This window comes from Canis lupus, chromosome X (assembly GCF_048164855.1).
Source record: "Canis lupus baileyi chromosome X, mCanLup2.hap1, whole genome shotgun sequence".
NCBI classification, from domain to species: domain Eukaryota; kingdom Metazoa; phylum Chordata; class Mammalia; order Carnivora; family Canidae; genus Canis; species Canis lupus.
The window spans coordinates 106,013,904-106,037,093 of record NC_132876.1 but is presented as its reverse complement, the minus strand read 5'-3'; the positions used below and the strand labels follow the sequence as shown (position 1 = coordinate 106,037,093).

At 46.4% G+C, this 23,190-nt stretch overlaps 1 protein-coding gene across 1 annotated transcript in view; it reads left to right on the top strand.

Annotated features, from left to right (window-relative positions):
- Positions 1 to 1,744: 1,744 nt before the first annotated feature.
- Positions 1,745 to 23,190, top strand: part of PTCHD1 (patched domain containing 1) — a 56,303-nt gene continuing 34,857 nt past the window's right edge. Inside the window, exon 1 of the mRNA XM_072815432.1 lies at positions 1,745 to 2,112. Within this exon, the coding sequence (XP_072671533.1) occupies positions 1,762 to 2,112 (351 nt within the window). The 5' untranslated portion in view covers positions 1,745 to 1,761. The remainder of the gene's footprint in view (positions 2,113 to 23,190) is intronic.

Here is a 23,190-nt window from a genome sequence, read left to right as displayed (position 1 = left end):
GCACTAGGAGGCCAAGCGGGACAGACGGGAGGCGCGGAACGGGAAAACCGAGCGCTCAGAGCGCAAAACCTCGGGACCCTTCACGGCGCACCGGTCCCCACCCCGTTAGCCGGACTGAGCGCCTCAGTGGCCCAGACTCCGAGATCCGGCTCGGTTTGAGTTGCAATGGATGGACCCCGGGGCTTAGAGCGCACAACGAAACGCGCTAAATTGTACCTGTGCGTGGCCGTTCCCGCCGCCGCCGCAGGTCTATCCCGGGCCCGAAGCCGGCGCCCGCCTTCTCGGGAAATTCTCTGGAGGGGGAGTGCGAGGGGAAACCACAGTGGCTGCCTGCTAGCTCAGGGCTGGCGCGCACACGCACACGCCCAACTTTGCCGAGACGTCGGCGCCCCCCGGGCTCCCCCGCGCCCCCTGCGGCTCGGCATGCTCGGAGACCAGGATCTCTCCAGGTCTGAGATAAGGTGTCCCCCACTCCCACACTTGCGTCTTTGAGAACGAGAGGGCGGGGTGTTGGAGAGAAGGGGAGTAACGCTACGGATTCCCGGTTCACAAACACTCTACGCCCTCCCGCAGGGGCGCCCGCTCCAGCCCCGCCGCACCAGGTCCCCCAGACCCGCCAGTGACGACACAGGGAGGAGGAGGAGGAGGCAGGGCGGAGAGCCGGGAGTCCGGGAGCTCCACCGACTGACCAGCAGTACCCGCACTTTTGTTACTGGGGGACCGGGGGGCGCGGGTTGAGGGGCGCGCAGCAGAACTGCCCAACCCCAATACACTCTGGAGCGACCCTAGATAAGGGCAAGAAGAAAGGTTCTCCACGGACGCCTTCTGGGTGGACGTGCCCCAGACGCACACTCGGACCCCGTGGTCCCGCAGCAGCTGCAGTGTTGGGGATAATTTAAATGGCTCTTACTTGAGAGGAGGCGTGATTTCCACGTTCGAGCGTCTTCGCTCCCCACCCCCTCTCCGCACCAGCCAGTGCGCGCCACCACCTGAGCCTGGCGAGAGCCGGGGCGCACGCAGTCTTCAGCCTCCTCCTTTCCGCCTCTGGGGGTACTTGGCTCTGAGCGGGTCCACCCGACGCCCCCCGGGAGAACTCTTTACTTTTTGTTTGGAAAATCAGGGCCATTTCTTTATTCATCTCTGGGTCTCCCCGGAGGAGGACAGGGGAGGGGAGGGCGTGCGAGGCGGGCCGGGCCGGGGGAGGGGAGCGCGGGGAGGGGAGGGGACTGGGTGTAGCCTGGAATTCTCCGTCCTCGTGTTCCTAGGCTGGCGCGCAGAGTCTCCCCGAGATAGCGCCGCCGCCGCTCCCCGCGCCACCCCGTCGTTGGCCTTGGGGGTCGGGTGAGTGGGGTCATGACGCGCCGCGGGGGCAGCTCCGGGCCCCTCCCGCGCTGAGCCGGGACGCGGCCCCGCCGCGCGGAGCCCCTCGGGCTGGGAGGCGGCGGGGGGTGGGGAGGGCGCACGGGGTAGGGCGGGGTGGGGGCGGCGCGGAGGCCGCCAGGCTGGGGGGCTCTCTGGGCCGGCGCGGCCGCGGGCAGGAGGGCGTGTCTCCGGCCCGAGGGGACCCTCCCGAGGCGCGGCGCGGGACTCCCCGATGGTGGTGCCGCGGCTCCGGGAGAGCTCCGGGTCTCGCCTCCGCCGCCGCCGCCGCCGCCGCCGTCGCCGCCGCGGGCGCCACCACCGCCGCCGCCGCCGCCGCCGCCGCCCGAGCCCGCGCCGAGCGTGCGCCTCGCCCTCCTCCCGCGCCCGCTCTGCTCTAGGATGCTGCGGCAGGTTCTGCACAGGGGCTTGAGGACGTGTTTCTCCCGGCTTGGCCACTTCATTGCCAGTCACCCGGTCTTCTTCGCCTCGGCGCCCGTGCTCATCTCCATCCTGCTCGGCGCCAGCTTCAGCCGCTACCAGGTCGAGGAGAGCGTGGAGCACCTGCTGGCGCCCCAGCACAGCCTCGCCAAGATCGAGCGCAACCTCGTCAACAGCCTCTTCCCGGTCAACCGCTCCAAGCACCGACTCTACTCGGACCTGCAGACCCCCGGGCGCTACGGCCGGGTCATCGTCACCTCCTTCCAGAAAGCCAACATGCTGGACCAGCATCACACCGACCTGATCTTAAAGGTGAGAGGGGGGCGGGCGCGGGCAGCCTCCACGGGCGCCGCTGCCGCGGCTGGGCTGGCTCCGCGCGGGGGTCCGAGCAGGGAGCGCCGCCTCTCCCATCCCAGGCGGCTGCCGCAGGGGCTCCCCTGCACCGCGCGCCCCTCGGAGGCCGCCCGGAGCCTCCTAGACTCCTGGGCGGGGAGCGTCCGGGTCCGGGCCCGGCCCTGCCCTCGCCACTGTCGCCGCCACCCCGGCAGCTGCTGCAACAGTTGGGGCGGCGGCAGCCACGGTGCTGTGGTCGGTGCGCTTGTTTTGGTTGCAGTGGTCTTGCGGGTGGGGAGGCTTGGGGGGTTACTGGGCCAGGAAGGAGCGCAACAAGAGAAGACATTCTAGAAAGTCCTGGTACTTGGAAACAAAATATTACGCTTGGGGGGGGGCGGTATTCAGACACCCTCCTCTCCCTTCTCCCCATTTCTTTACTCCCTTCCTGTGGCCTTTGGAGTGATTTCGGAAAGGCTGCTTTGAGGGGCCGTGAGGGGGCAAAGGAATGTGGGGCGGGATGGTGAGGAAGAGGCCTCATGCCCAGCCAGAAAGAAGTGTGGTCCCCGGCGAGGATGTGGGGCTGCCCCGCCGCCCTCTTCCCCAGAGCGAGGTGGCCATCTCTGTCTTCCCGGGGTAGGAAATGATGTCTGTCATTCGCAGTTATTTCGCCTTGCACAGTAGCTCCCTTCTTCTGAAATGCCCAAACTTCTTTGGGAAGACAGAGATTTGGTTAATCCACTTTTATTTGGGTGCATTTGGGCGTCAGGGTGAGGGGCAGAGCTAGAAGGGTGAGGACAGAAGCCAGGCTATGTGGCCCTACGGGGAGAGCACAAGAAACCAAGCAGCTGGTTAGAGGGTGACACTCTTGGAAACAGGTTGTGCCGTCAGCCCGAGGTGGAAATTTGATGTGAAAAGTGAGGCTAATGGTGATAACTTTCAAGAAGTTCCTTAGAAAAGCAGAGGAATGAGGACTAGAGATGGTAAAGTGGAGACCTTCAGAGAGGAAAGCAAAATTAGGTGAGAATGTTCCATCCAAGTCCCCAGTGGGAATTGTGGGGCTTGTTTACTCACGGTGCCCCTCTGCGGAGGACTGGTGAGAACCAGTCCCAGCTGGAGCCCTGGGGCAGAGGCACAAAAGGTGCTGGTTTTGTCAGGGTCTCAGTCCAGATATGGGATTAGACGACACTTAGACTTCTAGTCCGTTTGTGCCAAGGGGAGGCAGCCAGGGAACCTGGGGAACTGTCTCCTCTTTCCTCTACAGGTAACCCTCTATCCCTGGAGACATGCTCATTTTCCTGTGTTATTTCCTTGCCTCTCTCTGTTGAGGTGATACCAATCAGCAATTAGGAATGAGGGGAACCTGAAGAGGGACTCAGTGGAATTAGGACCTTCCCACGTCCAGGTGGCTTGTGATATTTTCAGTGGCACACACATCATCACAGAACCTTAGTAACAGTAGTCCGGAAATACTTGCTTTTCTCATGATTATGCTTCTAACCTCGAAGTGTTTTTTTTTTTTGGGGGGGGGGGGTCCCAATACTTCAGTGAACATATTCTGACACACAGTAAAATACTGCCCCAAATGCTTCCTCAAGAAAACACGTAGTAGTTTCATCACAGGCTTAAGGAAACTATAATTTAGCCAGTCCTGACAGTTGGAAAGCTGCCCCATGTTTTGATAGATGATCTACTAAATGATGTTTCTCTTTGTATTTTTTTTCCCCGAGGTGATGTTTCCACTGGCTTTTTTTCCCCCCTAACAAACCGTCACGCCACTGTGACGGGCAGTCACCAGTTACATTCACTCTCAAGGTTAATGAGACATCAACAGGCACATCAGACCTCTTTTCAACATGACTGTTTCTCTCCTATTTGATTTGGATCTGTCCAGGACACAAAACCATATTATCAGAGAAAGTTGGGTCTGGAGAGAGGGAGGCTGTCTTTGCCTCCATGGCTAAAGGGCAACTTTAAAGGACAGCGGTCTTGTCAGTAAATTGTTTTCAGATTTGAGATGGTTTTTCATGTGCGAGGTGTCTGGGGAAAATCAAAAGCAAGTCAAATAGTGGTCAGAAGCCATTTCAAGCTGATGGCTCTCTGGTCAAATGAATTCATACAGTTTATAAAAACTCAGACCTAGGAAACTGAGGGAATTGCCTCAATTTCACATATCCATTTTGCCTTTCCACTTCCAACTCCTATATCTGGTGGGTGTGGAGCTGGGGTCCAGGAAAACTCCAGCAGTCATGGTGATTTAATTGGGGGGTGGGGTGGAGAGCACTTATCATTATTTTCCTTTCTTTCCATTAGATGAAGATTTGTCCTTTATAAAAGGTGTTTGTAGTCAAACAGTCCCTGTTTCTGCCCGTACTAGTGTTATACTGATACTCTGCTGCTGGCATCGAGGATGGCCCTGACAGCTAACACTGCACACAGCACCATCCGGCTCCTGCCCATTTGATGGCATCACATTTGAAACAAGGTGGACAGAGCATAAGCAGGGTTTTATAAGGCTTCCTCAGGCCCCGTTACGAAACCAGAGGAAGGACCTTGCAGGGCTGTGTCATTTACTCCTCCCAGTGCTCTGCAGTTGTACCCATTTTATGAAGGAGATCCTTCTTGGGACATTAGTCCAGGTACTTTCTGAGCAAAAATAGACTGGGAAGCGATGACGACAAAACCCAGGTAGATTATTTTTTTAATATAATTGAGTATCACAAAGAAAAAAAAATGTCCACATTTGAAAATCCAGCTGATCTCACTTGGAGAAGCTTTCTCAGATTTGTGCAAGTGACATAGTTGCCATCCTCAGACTCTGCAGCATAGATTTCCACCCCAAACTATGAGGGGGTGACTGTCCTTAGCAGTGGTTTCCTCTGAAGTCTGTGGGACAAAGATGTAATTTGGGGTGAAGGTGGGTGAGACACGATGGTGCTGGTGAAGGATCAACGATTAATTTCTGGACATCCTTAAAAGTCTTCGTTTCACTAGAAGATTAAATTTAGTTCATTATTGTATTTTAGCAGAAAATCCATGATGTTCATCCCAGAGCAAATTTCAGAGCAGCGCCTAATGAGCTTTTATAAATATGTTTCTTCTTGATCACCGAAAATGAAGTGTAAGAAGGTCTTATTGGTAATTGATCAGGGCTGTGACCAAGACAATACTTGATATATCCCAGAATCATCCGTGTAGAATGAAGAACCAGTTTAGCCCAGTCCTTATAATAACGATATCACCTTTATGCCACTCTGTAAGTTAGAAACACATAGTATGTTTAAATACAGCAAGAGCCTCAGGGTAAAAGTGCTGTGATCCCATTTTACAGATGAGAAGTCTGCTCCTTAGAAATTAACTGATTTGTCCATGAAAAGAAGATGAGGACAGAAACAGGACCTGACAGGGTTCTGACACCCAGTCCAGTACTCTTCACTATAATTTACTGCCTCCCATTTGATAAACTACTCGAATAACTTAAAATGTACATTTTCTAAGTCCAAATGAAATATATTTGACTGAAGTCTCATTCTGATCTCATAATGTTGTCTTAACAGTGGTAACTGAGCCATGAGGACATTTTCTTGACTGATTCTGTCCAGTGTCAGTGAAAATCCACATAGAGAAACTCTAAATGCCCAAAGTGAAGTGTAAGATATCTGGAATTAGCAATACACAAGAGAGAAAGATAGATAAAATTTTCCTGGAAAAATCTCTGGGTGAAGCTGTTTCCTCTTTGAGCCCTGCTCACCGTCCAGGTGGATTTGACTCCAGCGCCTGACACAGTCCCTGGCACATTGTAAACCCTCAATAAATACTTGTCAGATGGACCTGCCCTAGTTTATTCAGACATTTTTGTGATGGGTGAAGACAACTCCATAGAAACTACTTTGAAATGTATTTTCAAAATGACATGTCCTTATTTTTGCAGCTTTACAGGCAGTTTCTAGGCTTCTCTTTTGCCATGATACCATTCTTCCTTCCTTGATATCCTCTGTTATCCTATTAAAACATCTTTCAGTTTTGAAATTGTGTGTGGGGGGTGCATTTCCTTTATACAACTTCTTCTTCTTCGAAGGAACCTCATAGGATATTGTATTCCAAACCAGTGGAAGGACACATCCTCACTATGCAGACATTCTTCCACTTACAGGAGAATCTCATTTTGTTCAAATATTGAGTTCCTATTTTTTTTTACTTTTTATGTTTGAATACATTAAATAGAACTAAGTTGTAAAACAAGATTAACAGAATTTAACTTGGAACTAATTAATTCAGGCTTTCCAAGAAGGGCAGCAGAACTGCTAGCTCACGGTCCTAGAGACTTGGTAGCTGGATCCAGATCCCAGGCGTTTCCAGATACTGTCTCAGCACTTGTAGTCACTGCAGGAAGGGCCATCACTCCTCTCTCTATAGGCTGAGGATGGGCCCATTCCAGCCTACTTTTTGAGTTCAGGGGATGTTTTTATATTTTTTTAAATATTGTAACAAAAAGAAACAAAAACAAAGAATATGAGGCAGAGATAGCATGTGGCTCTCAAAGCCTAAAAATGTTACTCTCTGGTCCTTTACATCAAGAAGTTCCCATACTGTCTTCCAACCCCCTTTACTGGAGCAGTTTCTGGACGAGAACACTGTTAAATAACCTGGAGGGCAGCGGTTCTCACCAAGGGGTGGTTTTGGCCCCCAGGGGACACTTGGCAATATTTTTCACCATCACAACCTGGGGTGGGCTGCTGCTGGCATCTGGTGGGTGGAGGTCATGGATGCTGTTAAACATCCCACGGGCATAGGACAGCGCCCTGTGGAAAAGAATAATCTGGCCCCAAACCCTGCTGGAAAGGGGTTCCTTTGTGTTCTCTGGTTTTATTAGGGTTTTTTTTTTCCAGCTGCATTGATTACGTAAAATGAAAAAATGCCAAAGAGAAGTTCACATCTTATAGAACTTTGGCTGGAGACAAATACTATGACCTCTGAGGAGATGCTTTTTTGGGCGGTTGGGCAGAGATCTGATTCTCCGTAATCCTCCCCAAGATGGAGTTCTCTTGCTTTCTCTCACACCTCTGTCCTTTATAGTCTAAACCCTGCTGGAGAGGAACCCAAGAAACCGAATGCAGTCTAGTTGCCTGCACGGCAGAGCTGCTCAATGCACCCTGGGCTTGAGACTTGTCAGAGCATCACCAGCAGGCCTGACCCTCAGTCTGTAGCAGTCACCCACTATGCTAGGCTTCTCCTGACAGCAGGTAAGACCCCACTGTGAGCGGCAACCTGCACAGGAGGCAGGAGGCAGTGCTTTGTTGCCTGGTCCAACTGCTTGCCTTTTCTGAACACGAAATGAAAAAAGAAAGAGCCCACATCCAAGGAACAGTGGACCAAAGACTCCTGGGTTTGGAGGCCATCGTAAAGATCCTCTCTGCAGATGCTGACACTGGAATCTGCTCTTAGTATCTGAGGGTGCTTTTTCTGGTGACAAGTACTATGGTGACTGGAGCGGCCCAGTCCCTTCGGTGAATGATCTGAGTGGCAGATACTCTTAGAAAAGATTAAGCACGAGCCTGAGAGGGCAGCATCTATGCATCTCCTGGGCCAGCCAATTGCCTTTTGCATTTTCATTTTGCACTAGGGGAAAATCACGGAAAGACTGAGATCACTATTCGTTGTCCTTTCATGTCATAGGAGGAGCATCACAATAATCCAAGTACGGTGTCATCCTGGGGTTGTCTGACTTCTAAGCATATTTCTGTGGTGTGAGGAGTATCCTCAAATACCCACCCTGCCTGTCTCATTTAGATTTGGGGAGCAATCTCTCACTTCCCCATGCAGGTGAGCACTGGGGACAAATCTGGATAAACTGCTCATTTAAACTGAAATGTAAAAATAAAGCTATAGTGCTAGAGGAAGCCAACCTTTCTAATGACTCATAGTATCTTAATAGATGCCCCATTTGAGTAAGAGAAACATGATTTTGAAAAATTAACACAAAAACTGAACCTCTCAGGACTCACCAGACTTGCAAGCCTCACAGAACAGCTGAGCATCTGACTGGTGACTCCGTCCACTAGCTAGGAGATGGAGAAGTAAGCCAAAAGGAGTGATTTGTCTCCTGCCTGACAGGGTACAGCAACCTTCGGCACAGGAGCTAGGGAGGTGCAGGGTGCTGGGGAATCTGATCAACTTTGACTTTGTGAGATGTGCCATCTGGTAGCTGACTTTGGGGCTCAGTGTGAGCCCCAAGTGATACTTGAGATAGGCTCAAAGCAGACCTTTGAAGTCACCTGCTTGCTAGCACATCACAGCAAGCAGGGCTGTCTGCACACATGCCCGGAAGGCCACAGAACTTCCGAGGATTCCTGCCAGACTGATTTAATGACCAGCAGGGGAGGTGAGTAATCTCTAACCTTTAAAAGACAAAAAAAAAAGAAAAGAAAGAAAGAAAGAAAGAAAAGAAAGAAAGAAAGAAAGAAAGAAAGAAAGAAAGAAAGAAAGAAGAAAGAAAAGAAAAAAGGAAATCAACACAGTTGTTATTTGATATGGGAAGCCCTGAATAATATGTCATGCCTTCAACTTCAGAATTCATATTTTGAACAAAAGGAGGCAATGAGGGAAGAGGGAAGCTATTTTTATCTTCTTGCTCTCTAAGAAATCCTCTTGAGAATGTTGTCTCTGGTATTTTGAAAGATCCCCATTGTGAGGTCTTCCACTTTAAGTTTAACTTGCAGGTTCCAAGTATAGTCGAGATGAGGATTTTAATGTAGGCACATACGAAATCTTGGGAGGTGATAGCCAAAAATCCCTGTGAAAAAGTGGGGGCACGAAACAGGGAGTAGCAGGCAGCCAATCAGGGGAGCCAAGGGTCCACTGTGGGCACCTGGGGCTCAGTGTCCCTGGGGAACTCTGGGAGACCCTGTAGAATAGACGTCCAGATTAGCGCACCTGTGGGTGAAGAAGCTGGATATTTGTTCCTAACTGGCTAGCCACTGTCAATTGATTAGCTGCGGGGTGGGGGGAGGCACTAAAGAAGTTTCTGACCATTCCAGATGCTGTATGTGTCCCTAGAATCAGAATTGTTGCTCTAGAAAAGCCTCAGGCAAAGAGCTGCAGTGTTTACAGTAAGAGGACTTGGGATGTGGAGGTGAGAATGAGCTGAGAGAGTCTGGCCCAAGGGTCTTATGCCCATCTAGAGTTACAGGCCTCAGGAGCTGAGGGCTCACTTTCTAGGGGATGTTCATCCCTTCACTCAACAAAATGGCCTGTGACCCCATCTTAATGAAGCTTGTGGGCAAGAATGATCCAGCATAGCTGTTTTTTCTTGGATTTGAAAACCCAGTCATTTTCATTTTCAGTTCTGTCACTGGATGGTGATAAAGATGATTCCCAACAGGGCCTGGATGCCACCAGGACTTGGGGTTTTCTATGCCAAACCCCCAGGTCTGAGTGGCCCGGATCCAGCCCTTCTTCCCTTCATGAATACAAGAGAAGTCTGCAGGCCTCCTTCTCATAACCCCGTCTCCATACATCCACTTTTGTTGTTCTGCTCCCTAGAAATGCATTCACTCCTTACTTTGGGTCTAGCTCACATGCTTCCTACTTGAGGAGGACTTCCCACAGTCATTGCTCCTTCCTTCCCTTAAATCTATCTGGCTTACAGTCATGTCCATACTCCTTAATGCTTTATTATACATTATTATATAATCTGCTGTATTGTCACAGGATACTTTCTCTTAAACAAGATCATAAGCTCTTTAAGGGCAGGAACAATGTCTCATGCTCCCAAATTTCTCCTAGAACCTAACACAATGTGGAGTATGCAGCAGGTAGTTAATAAATTATTGCCAGTTGACAGTTTATAGGATGGGAAATGTGCTCTCCCTTCTCTATTGATTTATTTTGGTCACACTAGAACTGCTAATTTCTCAGCATTGAAGGTGAGATTCCTTTGCCCGTTTTCCCACGGGCCCCACGACTTTGCCAAATACCACAGCTGCGCCAAATCTTTCTAATTGTCTCAAGGAAAAAAAAATTCATCTCTGCTACAGAACGATCACTACAAGTGCTCAAAAAATCTTTATGATACCCAGTACTTCAATTTTGTGAGGTTTGCACTGGTGCCTTTTGTTCTCGTTCTTGTTTTGGTTTGGCATCTAAGCGAGTGGTTATGCTGAGTAAAAGATGAATTGTTCTTGGACTCTTTAATGTATCCACACATCACTTGGACACCTTGTGAAAAATAAAGACCCTGATTCAGCCCAGGATGGGAGGGACTCCCAACTCTAGATTTTTAACAGGCTCTCAGGTGATGCTGCTGGTCAGCGGAGCACACGTTGAGTAGCAAAGCTGAGACATAGCTGTTGTGGACGGAACACTGGATTTGGAGTCAGGAAAGCCCAGGTCAAGTCCCAGCTTCCCTATATGACTTTGAGTAACTTACCTCATCTGCCCAGGTTCCTCATCTGCCCCTGAGTGTAACAGCGTCCTCCACACACACTGATGATAGGAACGCACTAAGATCCGGTATCTGACAAACCCATGGTAACCACAGCTTTCTGTAGGGTGTGTTATCATTATTGCTCTTGGCCCTGAAAATGCCTGTTATTCCTCCATAAGTGCCAACTCCTCCAGAGCCACCATCGCCTGGTGAGTAAATAACGTGCAAGCATTTTTTTTTCTTTGACCCAGCAGGCCATAATGGGTGCTCAATCTACATTCTTAATACTCAGATTGGCCATTTGTTGGTTTTTAATGACTCCATTGCAGTCATGACAGACAACTGGACTGGATTCATGCTACTGCTGAACATGCAGCTCCTAAGCTCTTAGGCAGGCAGAGCTGTCAGTGGGCACGGGGGTGGGGGCTGCATTTTACCTCACCAAGGTGGTTTCTTGGGGTTCAGAACCTCATCTTCATGCTTGACGGGGCTTCACACACAAAGGAAGCCTTCCCTTCGGGCCGAGGAAGTGTCTGAGGAATCAAAAGCTCTGGGAGGCTGCAGGCTCCTGTTGCAAGGGTTCCTTCACCTCTCCTCACAGCATGCCAGACAGGGACTCTCCAGCTATGGAGGTGAGAGGGTTGCTAACTCTCCTCTCTCGCTTAATTTACATGACTACAGTGTCTCCCAGAGAAATCTTGCCGACATAAGTAGATCTGCAAGCACTTCAAAGGGAAAGTGTCCTCGGAATTGCTAGAGATCAGGAGAACCAGGCAAAGTGATCATTGTAAAGCCCTTTGAAACTGTGAAATGTAAAATTTTGCTGACTGGGGGTTTTAATCATATAGGTCAGTCCATTTCCCCTACCTTCCCCTTTCTAAAATTTCTTTTTGTGGGGTTATAAAAGAAATCTGTAATTATTTAGGATCAAAATCAAATCCACCAAAGAAAATTCCCCTGCCTACCTGGTTCTCTGTGCCTGAACTCTTCAAATGGAACTAACCTCAATGTAAGTGAGGATTAGCACTTCTCAAATTTGAATATGCTTTGGAATTCCCTGGGAATTTTATTAACATGCATATTCCGATTCAGTGTAGGTCTGGGACCACAATTCTAAGATCCTACACTTCTAACAAGCTCCCAGGGCTGCTGCTGCTGCTGGTTTGAGGACCACACTGACTGGAGCAGTGGCTTGGTAGATCCGAAGAATCTGTGTGCATCCTGACTAATTACTCAGTGCCATTTCGTTGCTTCCACGCTCTTCGGTAGTGGCCCTCCAGCTTGAGCGGGTATACCCTGGAGGGCTTGTCCAAATTCTGGGTCTCCCTCCGAGTTTCTGATCCTATAGGCCTGAGGTAGGACCTGAAAATTTGCATTTCTAACAGGTTCCCAAGGTGATGCTGTTCCTGTTGGTCCAGTGACTCTGAGAGCCACTTCTATTAAAGCAGCTCAGTAAGTAGCTGCCAGGTCTAATTTCAAAAATCCAGTCTCCCTCTCTGTAAGAACCTGGCCCACAGATATAAGTGGGGTGCAAAATATATTTGCTTAGCAGTTAATTCTGAAGGATGCTGCAAAAGCTACTGTGTGAAGGGTACTATGTAAGTCTGAAACTTTTAAGTTTGCAATTTAAGGCGAGTATATTGGACAGAAGGCCTTCTCTGCTGCCTGTCTCAGGGCTGGAGTTTAGGGGAAAGGGGCTGAGAAGAAGAAAAGACAGTCTGAGATGGGGCAGAGGGGAGACAGAAGCCCCCTACCCACACATACATACGCTGTGGATGTTGTTGCTACCGTCACCGTGTGATTACCCAAGTTTCCTTTTTCCAGAGACTTCCCACACAGGGCCACCTGCCATTTACCTTGGCAGAAACTTTCTTTATATCAAACCAGAAGGCATGGTGGGTACAAATAGGAGCTGCCTGTTGCATTTTTGAGGCAAGGACCCAGCTCTGTGGTTGCTAGAGGTGAGATGTCCACAAGGAGGGGCCCTGGAAGCTAATGTTCAGTCTCAACTACTGTATGACATCAGTGATGTTAAAGAGAAGTAAAGTAGAACTGGAGTGCAGTTCAGTAAATAGTGGTTTAGGCATAGTGGAATAAGCACTTCAGAGCCCCCAAAGGTCTGTTTGAAGCTGTGAACCATTAATGTGTCCTTCATCAAGTCACTTAAGCTCTCTAGGGTCTCAATTTCCTCACCTGGAAAGTGGGATCAGCAACATCATCATCACAGGGTTGGAAAATAAAAGGGGATACATGTGTGAACAAAATCATAAAGTGAAATGTGCCTAAAGCCACACTAATCTCAAAATACCTACACCAAATACACACGTTTGTCCAGTGGAAGAGAACAAGCCTCTGGGTATTCCCAGGGGAAAAGACTACCTTGTATTCCCAGGGGAAAAGACTACCTTCTTCGGCTGACATGTTTCACATCACCCATCTCCTTTTGTAAAAAGTACCTGTAGAGTCAGTGACTACCTTTTATGAAGCAGAAGCTTTGCTGACATGGTCTCAAACTCCCAGATAGTATAATATTGCACGCATCTATATTTTTACTTTGAAAGACCCAATGAGAATAAAAAATAGGATATCTCCTCATCTGCTGTTTACACTTCTTCCGTCCATTTCAGAAGCTACTAGCCACATGTGGCTATTGGCCTTAAATTTAAATTAATAAAATTAGAAATTCATTCCCTCAGCTGCAGTAGCCACTTTCCAAATACTCCATAGCCACATGTACCTGTAATGGACAGAACAGGTAAAGAATGTTTTCATCATCAGAGAAAGTTCTATTGAACACTGCTGCTGATAAAATACTGATACATCCTATGGCTTAACTAATAAGCAGTGGAATCAAGATGCAAACACAGGACTGATTTCTAAAGCATCATTTAAAAAGAACTACACCAGATTGTCACCACGAAATACAGAAATAGATGAGTGAGGCATCAGGCCCTGGTGTCTGATGGCCTTGAGGCAGTATTTCAGTTGGTAACAGAGGAAGGGGGAGAACCTTCAGTTTCCACTTCAACATGTAAAGAGTTTGGAAGTTGTCACTCCCATCTGTACACTAAGAAAAACATGGACAAAATCAATGACTCCTCTTGGACACATCAGAGAACTGAGGTCACAGAGAAACTCACCCCAAAACCTGTAGAAGCAGGAACATCCATACAGACATAGACATAATCTGCTTAACTGAAGCATAATGCTCTGATAGAAATGCTTAAATGGTACTTTTGACAAACAGATGGAGCCTGAGTGTGGAATAGCATGAGAGTGAGAGACTCCTGGGAGCTACAGTCACTCTCTTTCAAGGGAGAGGAATCAGGAGGCTCATGTTTTCTTGGCTTTCATCTCCAGGAATCCTAACAGATTCCCAAGGTGAAGCTCTGACAGGGAGAGGTGGAAGAGCAACCACTGTGAAATCCACCCAGTCTTCTCCATACCAGAGGCCTACTTTCTAAAGAAGAGGATTTAGCTAGAGCACAATTCTGAAACTTTTGTCCTAGGTTCCTTGCCACTGAAGCCCCCATCAGCCTTTCTGTCTCACCTAAGTGTTGGGGGAGGGGGAGAGTACACAGGTGTCAAGACTTTAAGGAAATAGACTAAAAGTGCTACATCCAGGGAAGGAAGTAGGGGAGGGGGTAAAAACTACCCCTGGAGAAATATTTGTGAAAGTCGTAGCCTCAAAACACAGGGCCATTTAAAGACTGAAATTTCATCAGATTATTATATAGCATTTCCCCTCTCTAAATCTCACTACCAGGTCAATAAGGTTCCAGTATAATAATAGTGGATTACAGCTGCAAGACAAACTCTCTCTGTGAAAGAGTACTTAGGGAAGCCCAAGGTCAAGAGGACAAACAAAAATAATGACAATGGAGGAATTTGAAGCTTCTGGTATATACAGCCACAACAAACATTAAATACATCCCAACTCCTAGAGTAACATAAATCCTCACTGTAAAGGCCTCAGTTGGTATTAACTGATACAACATGTCCAGTTTTGGAAAAGGAAATTACATGGATGCCAAAAAGAAAAAAAATATAGTCTGAAGGGACAAAGGAAGCTTCGGTACCACACTCAGATATGACACAGATGTTAGAATTATCAGACAGGAAATTTAAAATAACTACGATTAATACATTATGGCCAAGAACTTTCCAAAATTAATGATGCACACAAAATTACAGATCCAGGTAGCTCAGAGAACAGGAAGGAGGGTAAGTACCCATAAAGCCACACTTAGACATATCATATTCAAACTAGAGGAAATCAAAGACAAAAAGGAAATCTAGAAAGAAGCCTGGTGTAGGGCCAGAGGAGGGGACACTGTACACATAGAGAAACAAAGATAAGAATTAGGGATGCCTGGGTAGCTCAGTGGTTTAGTGCCTGCCTTAGGCCCAGGGCGTGATCCTGGAGTCCCAGGACTGAATTCCCGTTTGGGCTCCCTGCAGGGAGCCTGCTTCTCCCTCTGCCTTTGTCTCTGCATCTCTGTCTCTGAGTCTCTCATGAATAAATAAACAAATACAATCTTAAAAAATTTTTAAAAGATAAGAATTATATCAGAATTCTCATCAGAAACCACACAAGCAGGAAGATAGTGGAATGAAATATTTATAAAGAGTTAAAAGGAAAAAAATCTCACCAATCTAAAATTCTAGATTCAGCAAAACTATGCTTAAACTATTTCTCAGACAAAAATTGAGAGAATTCACTGCTTGCAGACCTCTCCTGCAAGAAATGTTCTTCAGCCAGAAGAAAAATTATATGGGTCAAAACCTCAGATCTATCAATGGAGTGTGTTAGAGAAGGAATAAAAAGTGAAATAAAGCCCTTTTAATTTTCTTATTCTTAATTGATCTAAAAGATAACTTTTAAAAGCAATAATAGTAACAACGTATTTAGGTGATTATAACATATAGATTAAGTGGAATGAATGTCAGCTATGTCACCAGGGAGAGGAGAGAGGAACTAGAAATACTCCACTATATCCCAAGTGTATTACACATGAGGAAATTACAGTATTATTTAAAGATAAACTTAGATTAGGTGTAAATATATATTGTAAGTACTAGAGCAGCCACTAAAATTTTTGGAAAGAAGTAAAATTTTTGTAAAGTTTTAAAAAAAGATTTTATTTATTTATTCATGAGATAGAGAGAGAGAGAGAGGCAGGGACACAGGCAGAGGGAGAAGCAGGCTCTCTGCAGGAGCCCGATGTGGGACTTGATCCCGGACCATGGGATCACACCCTGAGTCAAAGGCAGATGCTCAACCACTGAGCCACCCAGGCGTCCTGAGGAAAGAAGTAAAATTGATATACCAAGGGAAGAGATAAAATGTAATAACTTAAAATTCTCAGTTAAAACCAGATAAGGCAGAAAAAGAAGAGGAAAAGAAAGAACAAATGAAATAGCAGTTACAACCACTGTAGATATTGATCCAACTGTATCAGTAGTTACTTTAAATGTGAATGGTGTAAATATACTAATTAAAAGACAGTGACTGTCAGAGGGGACCAAGAACAAACAAGATCCAACTCTATCTTATCTATAAGAAACCCACTTTAAATATAAAGACGGAGGGGATCCCTGGGTGGCTCAGCGGTTTAGCGCCTGCCTTCAGCCCAGGGTGTGATCCTGGAGCCCTGGGATCAAGTCCCTCATCGGGCTCCCTGCATGGAGCCTGCTTCTCCCTCTGTCTGGTCTCCACCTCTGTGTGTGTGTGTGTGTGTGTGTGTGTGTGTGTGTGTGTGTGTCTCGTGAATAAAATAAATAAATAAAATTATAAATAAATAAATAAATAAATAAATAAATAAATAAATAAATAAAAAGACGGATAGAGGAAGCTATACCATGTTAACACTAGACAAAACAAAGATGGATAGCTATATTAATTTCAGATGTGGCTGACTTTGGAACAAGAAAAATTATCAGGAATAAAGAGAGCATTACATAATGATAAAGGGATTCGATTCTCCAAGAAGACCTTAAATCCTAAACATGTATGCACCTAACAACAGAGCATTAAAATACATGAGGCAAAAACTGATAGAACTGAAAGAAAGAGACAGACCCATATTATAGTTGGAGACTTCAACATTCCTCTGTGAGTAATTGACAGGCCAGGCAGGCAGAAAATCAGTAAGGGCAGAAGGAAGGGGAAGGATGTCTAATAATCCGAGGAGAGTCATGATTCAATTTTTATAAGGATAGCTCTTATAGAAGTGTAGGGGTTAAGTTGGAGAAGCAAGATATTGGAGACAGGGAGATTCCCTCCTCCACCCAGAGAACTGCTTTAAGTCTGTAAGCAAGAGGCTTTGAATAGGATAGCTATAGGAGAAAAAAGGAGATAGATTAGACCACCATTTTCCAAAATGTGTTTTAGGGCAGTTTCCTTTGATGTTGAAAAAAAGAAAAAAACTGGGTTCTGTGATGAAATAACACTGGGAAACAATGTTTAGGGTATCTCCATGTCAGATCCCCCATACTGAATGCACATTAGCATATCACATTAGCATATCAAAGGCTTTCAAAGGAAATCTATTTAACTGTCCAGTTCAGCAGTTCTTAAGTTTATTTGGTCGTGTATACTCTTTATTTTTTTGGTGACCCCTAATGACAAACCACCAAGGAACTGATAGGCTTCAAAACACATGGAAAATACTACCCCTAAAATAGGGAAGTGGAATAAATAGGACTTGAGGTTATTGGATGTGCAAGTAAACAAAGGGAAAGGGGTGACAGTGGCCTAGAGTTTTCCCACCTAGGTAAGCAGAAAAAGGACGCTGTTGACCATAATAGGAAACAGGTGGGAGAAAAATCTAGAGGAAAAGATTCTGCTGTTGGATATATACCAGTTGAAACAGTGCCATAATATGGATTTGCAAATCTTTAGGAGACAGCTGGAAATTCAGATCTGCAGTCTGGAAGAGAGGTGAGGTACTGATGTGAACCAGTGATTGGACAGCATAAAGGTAACAAGCCAAACCTTGGCAGTGGAATTCATTGCCTAAGAGGAGTGCATTTGCATTGAAAAGATCAGAAGTACCAGAGACAGAATCTTGAGTACTATCAGGTTTACAAGGTAGGCAAAGGTAGAGGAGTCAGAAAGACACTAGAAAGCCAGGTGAAGAGGTAGGAGGAGAGGAGAAAATCGTGTCAAGGGATTCATCATGGCAGAGAGGGAGGGTTTAGGTCAAACCCCACATATTTATTGAGCACCTCTGCTTGCCAGGCACATAGTAGAGGATGCAGCAGTGAAGAAAGCACACCCACACTTCAATGGAGCCGACTGGATTCCTTTTGAAAAGCTCAACATGCTTAACCACCTTAGATATTTTTAAAGTGCTACTTTGACCCCACATTATTGCCCTAACTGTAAGTATCTGCTGGGAGTTTAGGGAAGTGAGGACTGAAAAGTAGCCATTAGTGCATGCTTAGAAGTCATTGTTGAGTTTTGGTTGAGTGCTGGGGTAAAGTCTAGTCTGGAGTGGTTTGAGAAATGAGTGGGAGGTGAGGAAATGAAGTTAGCAAGCATGAATCACTCTCTGAAGTGTAGCTGGAGACAGAAAATGTAAAGAGCTCCTTACAGAAGGGGAGATATGGCAGAAGCTGGAAGTGAAGTGGGGTCACTGAGGCCTTTATATATTTTTTTTAACTTGAGAGAGGCATGAGCATATTTCAAAGCTCTTGGGAAGGAACTAGTAGAAACAGAGGAGATTAACCGGACTAGAAGAAGGAAAGGAAAGCCAGAACCCAATGGAAGAAATGGATCTTAGAGGGAGGGTCATGGCCTGATTTCCACAGATGAGAGGACAGAAACAGATGGATGTGGATATTTGCATGGATGTGGTGGCAGCAATTTGAAGGTAATTTCTAACTGATGGCTTGGGATTTTCTCTGCAGGACAGAAAACAAGGTTGGTAGCTGAAAGTACATCTTGTCAAATGCTAAAGAAAGTGAGCATGTGTCTAATATCTGTGGGCTTCAAGGGCAACTGACAAGGGAATGAAAAGAGATTAGGTGGTAAATCGGAAGCCATCCCTTTAGTAGAATTTGAGTTTGAAAACAAAGAGTCTCACCTTCCCTTTGCCTACCTTCTCAAGGTGGGCAAAGTATAGCGAAGAAATTGAAGTGGAAGTGAAAGGCAAGTTGAGAGAGTTCACACTGGGTACTTTTGAATTTCAGAAAAACTGAGTGGGTTATGTAGAAAGAAGGATTTCTTAACTCTAAAAGCTGGTTAGCATTTGGATGGCTCATCAGAGGAGATGGACATGACCTAAAATGGTTCTATGTGACCTCCAACGGTGACATAGGCTTTAGATTCCATCATGTACCTAAGCAGTTCTCAACCCTGACTACATGGTTAGAATCATGAGAGGAATCCACACATACTGGGTCTAGGACTCACTCCCATAGATTCTCATTCTGTGTGTCTGGGAACAGGGTGGCCTCCTCCACATGTGGTCCACAGACTGGCAGCAACAGCAGCCACATCCCCTGGCACCGTGTTAGAATCTCCAGCTCCACTGAGACCTACTAGATCAGAGCCTGTACTTGTAAAAGATCCCTAATTGATTTGTGTACACATGAAAATCTGATAAATGCTGGACTTAAAAAGCATAGTCTAGAGTGGGGCCAGACATGGTTACTTTTTTAAAGGTCCCCTAGCAACTAATACTGTGGGAACCCTGGTTAAGAACCACTGCTACATTTTAAAAAGATACTTTTTAAACTGTATTTAGCCCCAGGGATAAAATGTCATAGCATTCTAAGTGCATGCCCACACATACAAACCTAGAGAAATCCAAGTAAGACCTGTAGTTAGTAGTATTGTACCAAAGTCGGTTTCGTGGTTTTGATCATGTGCTATGGTTATGTAAGAAGTTATCATCGGGGAAGCCGGGTGATGGATACACGGGAACTCTGATCTATATTTACCTCTTCTTGTGAGTCTTAAATTATTTTAAAATAAAAAGTTAAAAAGAAGGCACTTGAAGCCAAGAGAGAGCCTGCTGCCTAGGATGAGGAGCAGCTGTTCTCCATCATCATCTAAGAAATAAACAGGCTCCGTCATTCATTCGTAAGGGAGCCATTGGAGGATTTAAAGCAGAAGGATGACAAGTTTGAATTTGTGTTTTAGAAAAATAAATCTGGTGGCAGTTGGGAAGACTGACAGTTTCCGTCGGTCCAGGTAGATTACCAGGGCCAGAAGCAAATCAAGAGCAATGGAAATGGAACACAAGAGGATGGATCTGAGAGATTCTGGAGGTGAAATCAACAGGATTTGTTGAGTGATTCAGGGATTGTCAACGTTGGCTGTGTGTCGAGGTCCCAGAGAAGCTTTTTACCATACAGATGCCTGAGCCCTCGCCAAGAGCCTGGGATTCCAAGGGGTGAGGCCGGGCCCAGGCATCTGAGTTTGCAGCGCTCTACAGGTGGTTCAAATGAGCAGGGTTGAGAGCAGCTGGCTCCGGCTGAGGAGGCGGGAAGTGCAGGGTAAACCTCACAGGTTTTCCATCCAGTCGTGCTGCTAACCAGCAGAGGAGGAGGAGGAGGCAGCAAAGAGACAGCCAGGATAAATTAGGGAGGTAGCCCTTCCTCTTCCACTTGTTTTATGTTGAGTAAAATTGTAAAAACTTGGGAGTGAAAAATGTATAAATCCATAATCATTGCAACCTCGCTGTCTTCCCGTGGCTCATCTAAACAAATAGATTTTTAAATGAAAATAAAACCTTAGTTCAATTGTTCGTGTCATCTAAACATCACCTTGGCTTATTAAAAACAACTGTTAGCCCCCAACTTTGAAATATTTATACAAACAAAGAAATCTTCAGGAGGCTGCGCTGAATGCTTTGGGAACAAGGGGGAGTTGCTTCTTTCTGACTGCTGCTCTCTCCACAGATTCCAGAAAGCCACTCCTGACCTCTCTCCTAAACCCACCCAGATACTCTTTCATGTCAGGCGGGGTGGGTTTTGCTCCTTTGAGGCTGTGTTTTGGAATCCATCCAAACTCTGCAAAGAAGTGTGGAGTGTGGTCACTGGCCCCACTCTCCTGGGGCAGCAGGGCAGCAGGCACATGGAGTCTCTGAAGTCAGCACTCTCTGCTAATAAGCCCCCAGGTTCCACAGAAGGTGTTCTGGGAGCATGTACCAGGCCTTCAGAGCCGCAAGTGGGAAGCAGCCGATGGCTAACGGATTGTCTTTTACAGGGTAACCTGCCAAAGCCACCAGTCTCCACTCATAAAAACAATCTGGGGTTTCCCTACTGAGAGTTGCTTGGTGCCTATTGGGAGCTGTCTTTATAAAGTTGTGTGCAAAGCACCGTGAAAATGCTTCCATTTCAAAATGGTCTGCTCTTTAGTATTTGAGTTTCCCCCCCTTTAAGGGCATTTCTGCCCATTTGTTAACTTAAAAGGAGAAGTTACAAAACCCACTCGTTTCCACTATGATAACACATAAGCACATCGCAGGGTTTAACGATTCTTTTAAATGGTTGATGTAAAAAAAATGTTAAGGTGGCATTTACAGGGATACTTCTGTGTTCCAGGTTCTTCTATTCCATCTCAGCTTTCTACTCACTATGTTATTTGCAAGGTAACAGAGTAACACCTAAGCTCATCCATTTCTTAAATGAATCTAAACTTAGTTGGAGATCTGCAGGCTTGTTTATATTGATTCTGATAAAGCTACTAAAGCTTGGAAAAAGGAGAGAGGAAATGATAGACTGAGAGTTTAAAAATCTCTTTATTCCTAATTCTAATGTCTTATTCTTTCAGGAGCTGCATATATTAATATCTGGCTGTGTATTCCCCTGAGGGCTGGGCTGGAAAAGCACTGCTATGCTACTTAGTTTTGTGTGTCAATTGCCAGAACACCTTTACCTTCAGACATAAAAAGTACATATACTGATTGTAACAGTCATCTTCCAATGTGTTCAGTTCCCCTTGTTGGTTTGCCTTTTTGTTTGTTCTGTGTTTTTCTGGGAGTCTCCACAAACTAGCTAGTACTTCTGCTCAGTCCAATCAGTCATAGTCTTTAACTAGGTCTCAGGACACCGATATGAAAGCTGTTTAATGCATGCTGGTGATGCCAAGGCAACTGAACAAAAATTTGTTGGCTTGTCCAGAATGTTTCAGTCTTGAGTACTGTGTGCCTGCACTGTGCTGGGAGTAGGCATGTAACAAAGAATAATATTCAAAAGTGCTGAAAGACAATGTCCTTATATTATGGCAAGTGATGACAGATACAGGGAACCAGGGAAGACCTCATCTGCTTTCCCAGGGCAGGCTTCCTGGAGGAGGCGACATGAGAGCCAGGCCCATTACTCCTCCCAAGTCCAAACTCCTGGAAGGGAGGGCTGGGGACTGGGGCTTGACTGCTCACTAGGCAGCCCTTTCCAGAGCCGTCTGCCTCTTACAGCTGCTGCCCTGCAGCCGCTTCTCCCTCATAGAGGATGGGGCTCTAAAAAGTGCCCTGTAGATCCTCCCTTCCTCACATCAAATGAGGCATGCAGAATCTCGTGATATCAACCCTTGCCATCGTGCCTCCCACAAAGAGACACATGCCACTTCTCACAAAGAATGAAACTCTCACTTCAAGAGACAGGCAGTAGCTCTATGACAAGAACACCACTAAGTCGGCCAGGAAGAACATGGGATTTCCAGGCATCAAATGAAAACTATCATGTGTTTCATGAATAGCAAGCAACCCATGGGCAAAAGTGCCAGCTATGCTTTCTGACTGAGGTGGGGAGAGGTTCCAACATTTACTAAGAACCTGTGATGTGCTCCTCTGCCAGGCACTCTCACTCCATTGTCCCATTCAGAAGGAAACCACACTTCTAGATAGTGATCCCATTTTGATGACGAGGAAACAGGCTCAAGAAGGGGAATCTGCTCAAGACTATCAGGTGGTCACTAACTTAGTTTCTTAACACACAAGTCTGTATGATCCCAATGTCAGGTTCTTTCTAGCATGCCAGGCAGCCTCTGGAGCAATTGTCTTGATTTAGATATCCTACAAATCCTACAAATCAATAATGAAAAGACAAAACCACCCAATATCCGAAGGGGCAAAATTCTCAAACAGGCTCTTTGGAAATGAGAACAGCCACAGGACTAATGTGCATGGGCAAGGGTGCTCAGCTTCAGGCATCATGAAAATGAAAATTAAAACCAAAAGGAGACACCCGTGACTGCTCACCAGAATGGTAAAAATTTCAGACTGATAAATACTAAGCACTGCTGAGGATATGGGGCAACTAGGACTTTCACCCATTGCTGGTGGGAATGTAAAATGGTACAATCACTTTGGAGAACTTTAAATATATGCTTACTTTCTGATCCCCAAATTCCACCCCTGGGTCTGTCTATCCACCCAGCGGTATCCTGAGGCTGGCTCCCCCTACTGGCCCCTGAAAGCTGCTTTGCCATATCTCTTCCTAACTGACATCCCCTAGGTAGCTTGAAATTGGCCACAGTGGAGATATTTACAAATGCTTAGGAATCAGAGCTGTTTTTGTGAGAGAATTTACTGTTAAACACGTAGCAATGCGCCACTATATATACCTGAAAGAAAAGACTGCGTATGTCCACCAAAGGATTTGCACAAGAATGTTCACGGCAG